Source organism: Trachymyrmex septentrionalis, unplaced genomic scaffold (genome assembly GCF_001594115.1).
Source record: "Trachymyrmex septentrionalis isolate Tsep2-gDNA-1 unplaced genomic scaffold, Tsep1.0 scaffold24, whole genome shotgun sequence".
Taxonomy (NCBI): Eukaryota; Metazoa; Arthropoda; class Insecta; order Hymenoptera; family Formicidae; genus Trachymyrmex; species Trachymyrmex septentrionalis.
The window spans coordinates 2145731-2150596 of record NW_017305397.1 but is presented as its reverse complement, the minus strand read 5'-3'; the positions used below and the strand labels follow the sequence as shown (position 1 = coordinate 2150596).

At 42.3% G+C, this 4866-nt stretch overlaps 2 protein-coding genes across 2 annotated transcripts in view; one reads left to right on the top strand and one right to left on the bottom strand.

Annotated features, from left to right (window-relative positions):
* LOC108748706 overlaps window positions 1–2934 on the top strand; it is a 13586-nt gene extending 10652 nt beyond the window's left edge. The window contains exon 6 of the mRNA XM_018486991.1: window positions 2583–2934. Within this exon, the coding sequence (XP_018342493.1) occupies window positions 2583–2596 (14 nt within the window). The 3' untranslated portion in view covers window positions 2597–2934. The remainder of the gene's footprint in view (window positions 1–2582) is intronic.
* Window positions 7–4866, bottom strand: part of LOC108748707 — a 31365-nt gene continuing 26505 nt past the window's right edge. The window contains 1 exon segment of the mRNA XM_018486992.1: window positions 7–751. Within this exon segment, the coding sequence (XP_018342494.1) occupies window positions 193–751 (559 nt within the window). The 3' untranslated portion in view covers window positions 7–192.

Here is a 4866-nt window from a genome sequence, read left to right as displayed (position 1 = left end):
GAACTGAGAGAAACGCTAAACGACGAAAGCGATTCTTATTTGGTTTCTCATTCGCCAAGTTCCTCCCTTTGTTTCTATCATCATTTCAGTCGGTTCTTCATTATCCAGCCTTCTTATCGCGTGCATACGTAGACGGACCCTATAGATGACACCGCGTGTAGCAACAGTTCGGTCACGTGGGTCCGGCCGGGGCTACGTAACACTGATTGCCGGGTTGGAAGGGCCCGAAGGTGCGGGCTCGCTTTTTATACACTGTCCGGTCAGCTGGTTCACGCTGAGCGGATTGTTAATGTCGTGAGGATTCGTGCCGACGGGGTTGCGGTGAGGCTGCGGAGGTGGTTGCGGTTGCTGTTGCTGCATTGCCGCTGACGTCACCGCCGATCCTGCCATTGCCATCGCTGCCGCCGCCGCCGCCGCCGCCGCCACCGATGTCGTCGTCGTCGTCGTCGTTGTCACCGCTGGCTGGTTCGTGTTCGACAGAGGCGGGGGCGGCACCGGGGGCGTCAACGGGCACGGGCACGGGCATGGACTGGCCAGACTTGAGGGCGATGGTAAGACCAACGAAGGACTCGCCAGACTAGACAACGCGGATAGGCCCCCGGGACTACTCAAAGATTCGTCCTCCTCAGGAGTCCCCGCCTCTCCTACGCTACCCAGATTATCCTCTGAATGATCATCCTCAGCTTCACCGTCAGCTTCACCGTCGCCGTCTCCTCCCTCCCCCATGTATCTGATACATTTCTTCTTACGTCTGCAAATAATGACGTGAAACCGATTAGTACGTGCTCGTTTAGGTGTATTGAAAACACGATATAATGTTGCCTTTCGATTGCTGCAATTTCCATCTGTGAGAGATAATTTCTTTAAATAATAATAGCAAATACATAAATTTTTACTTATATTTTGATAATACTCTAAAAGTGCGAGACAAAAGCACGAGATGTTCTTTAATGTACAAAAGATAGTTAGAAGATTACTTCAATCCGATATTATGTCACCAATCAAAGCAATATTTTTTCAAACAACATTCAATTTTAATTCGACTCTTCGTGTCTCTAAACTTTACGTGGAGCTCGACACTCGGTGGAAGTCTCACCGTTGGAAATGCGCAGTGTCCATGAAAAATGTTACATCTAAAATTGTTACCAACTAAAAAAAAAAAAAGAACATGCGATTACGTCATCATCGCAAAGTCAGACACACAAACTTCTCCATCTCGAGTTAGTAAATTATCTCATGTTTCAATGCCTCAATTGACGAAGGCAACAATCTTTGTGCGCCTGACAATGCTTCGATTGCTCGACACTGATCACTCGCTCGCAAATGCCATGCTCAAAATTCTTGGACGTAACAAGCATAACGTGTAAGAAATTTGTACGTGATAAAGGAAAAAAAACTCAATCGAAATGCCAGGGGGCATCTATCGAATCGTTTAATTCATTCGTTAATCGATAATTTTATAGGGATCCGCGTTTTTTTTTTCAGCATCAATTTGTCACAAGCCAATTAACGTACGTACATACATTGAATGGATACAGTATGTCACGAACTAGGAATATTGCGACTAAGTGTGTTCAAAATAAAGTTTTCAGTCGCGTAAAAGATGGACATCGATAGAATAGATTCCGTGTGACGAGAGGAAGAAAGGCATTTTGCTACTGCACAATTTTCACAAGTGAGCCTGTCCGACCTCGTCCGAGAACTGCTTCGCAGTCGAGACATTTTGTCGCTCTGCCATTGGCTCTCATTATTTATCTCTCAGCTAAATCAATTAGTTTCATCGGCCGTGCTGCCGAGGACGACGGAAGTTGCTATTAACTCGCAGTCACACTTGGATGTCAAAGCATTACACAAAATTTACGGGAGTTAGATTCCGTAGTTTTAGTGCGCGACAACGAACGGACATTCGAAAATCTCGTGCTGGATTGCAACGTATATATATTATTTGTTAAATATTATCGATAGTTATGTATAATCGTAGTTAGTATTGAGTAGCAAGAATCGTATTCTTCGCATTTATACTGAAAAAAATTTATTTCTCACAAGAAATAATAATTTGCGTCCCTTCTTTTTCTTTAAATAAAAATAATAAATGTCTAATGCAGATACATGGCAACAGGTATCTTATTAAAAGAACTGCAATAGCAGTTGTTTGCAATCCAGTCCGAGAGTCAATCTGATAATACGAAATTGTGCAAAATTTTAACTTAAATTCCATTCTACACGTTCAGCCAGCGAGATTTTTTTCAAAGAAGTGCCTTAAGTGGTTACTATATACGTATAAAAACACGTTATTGTATAAAACATATGTATATTGCAAAAGAAAAAAATGATTATGATATTGAAAGATATTGAAAGTAAAAAAAAAAAAATGTGAAAAAGAACACATCCGCAATCATCCGATCTTAATCGTACGAACTGTCATGCTAAACAATTAAAAAATATAAAAACCTTCTAAGTGTCAAACGTTCAGAAATCGGAATAAATAACTGTTACATGTGTATATATATATATATATATATATATATGTATATATATATAGAAACATATATGTATTATATATAATATGATATATATTACAGATCAGCCATGCTAAGGGCAACACTGAGTAAATTCCAACTAAACGAGAGGGATAAATAAATAACAATAATAAGCTGTAAAGAGCCACAACAATGAGAAACAATGCGAGCATCACGGGCCACCGTCGTGCCACTTACTATGGGGCTCTCTTCGCTCGTATCTTTTCACAATGATATTTTACACGAGCTGTATGTCCTCATCAAGCTTCAGAAAAAGGTTTAATATTCATATTATGTGAGATACAGTAAAATCATTTGTGAGTTATCTTTCGAGCGACTGGCCGGCCATAGCGAGGACCGACGAAGGCCCGTAGGTTTCAAGTCGGGACTGACCACTGTTTAAGAAGAAGTGTTGCAGTAGAAGGGAGGCGATAGGCTTGACTAGAGATTAACATAAGTGGGTTCTTGCTGAGGCGAGGAGGCATTGGAGGCAGTGTTGGTGTTTGGCGGGGCGGCGGCTGTCCCCACCGTCCCTCCACCACCTCCAGCCCCGACCCCTGCCCCCGCGCTACTTCCCACACCGTGATGGATTATGCTCGCGTGGATGCCCATCCCCGCTCCATGCTCCACTGGGCTGCCAAAACCAACCACCAGCCATTAAAGGGGCGCTCTCTCGCTAAGACATATCGTCGACTTAATCCCACCTCAATCTCGCACCGTATCGTGTCGTCACCCACACGCACGTGTGTCTACGTATGTCGAACGTGTGTTACCGCTTTTCTAACTTTCGGTCCCCTGGATCTCTTGTGATAGTATAAAATCGCGAGAACGAGGCCGGCGATTACCAGGAGTCGCGAGAGATTGACTATCAAGATTATCAATTTTTTATACGTAATTTTTTTCATATTCTGAAACGCGCGATATCGATGCCAGGCAGTATCGTTTCATGTCGCTATTTTGAAAGAGATAAAAAATAGCTACTAAATTTTTTCTATTTAACATATATATATATATATATGTAAATAATTTTCTAATAATAAATGACATCTCCAAATGTTCGGAAATAAAATTTTGGCAACAAAAGATAGTCGAATGATATGATAGTTTGATGCATTACGTAGGTATCGTGATTACAGCATTGCCGGCCCCGTTGGAACAAGTTTGGATTTTAACTGGAACGAAGAAAGACAGTGGAAGATGTAGCGATTGTTGTATCGATCAGAAAATATGTCTCCCAAGTATCCGCGCTGACGCGATGGGTTTATTAGAATTGATCTTAACGCATTTGATAGCGCTACGAATATATTCGTGGTTGCGTTACAATTTATTGTCTCTATTTTTATTGTCACACGTTACATTTACAATACTTCTAACACGATTTCTTAAATATTCGTGATAACATTACCAATCGAAAGCACAATGACGTTTATACAGGCGGTATGTAAGTTACGTGCATTCAATGCAGAGTGCAATCGGCCAAGTCCAAGTGCAGCAAAACCATGTGCGCTCCCGATATCTGACAGTAAGTCTTGATTTTGGCAGCGTGAACACAAACCAAATGCAATCGCACAGGATGAAATTTTATAAGGCTTTACGACACGAATTTTACACGTTTTACGATACGAATTTTATATGCTTCTAATTCATTCCCATGCACGCGATGATGAAAGATTGCCAGGTTGGCACGATTCGTCGGTAGAACTACGTTCTCCAAATGGCGCTTAATCTGGTGATTGCTCTCGAGAGCCTGTCACCTTCTCTCATCGCGTAATAAACGGAAAGAAAGAAAAAGAACCGTTCGATGGGATTCGTCCTCGCCCCTTTAATGAGGTCCATGAAATTCACAAACCCAGCCGGGAGTTGGGGCATTTGGGCTACGCCGTGACAACGAGGCAGTGTATAATCGACGATAAAAAAACGGGTGGCTCGTGATACCGCGGCAAGCTACGAAAGTGTGCTTCTAGAAACCGATATTTACAAGCCAAGTACAGTTTGGACACGTTTGGGCGTCGTTAAGCGGCGTCGTGCGCCTACTCGTAACTAGGGAGGAGATTGGTCATTCACATCCCTTTCTCTTTTTGTTCTTTTTTTTTTTTCTCTCTCTCTTTGGAAGACACATTTTCTGATGGTAGCGCGCTGAACTTCGCGCTGTGCTTTTTCTCTCTGTTTCTTTCCTCGTTCGCTCTATGCTATATTTGTAGATTCGATAGGAAGGGAGTACCATCATTGCAAACATGAATTATTCTTGACACGAGACGACCCTGTTGCGCATGACGTTTCGCATCGTATCGCATCGCATAGCACCGATATTTGTACACTGAAAAAAATGATGTTGTATCAACAGAGT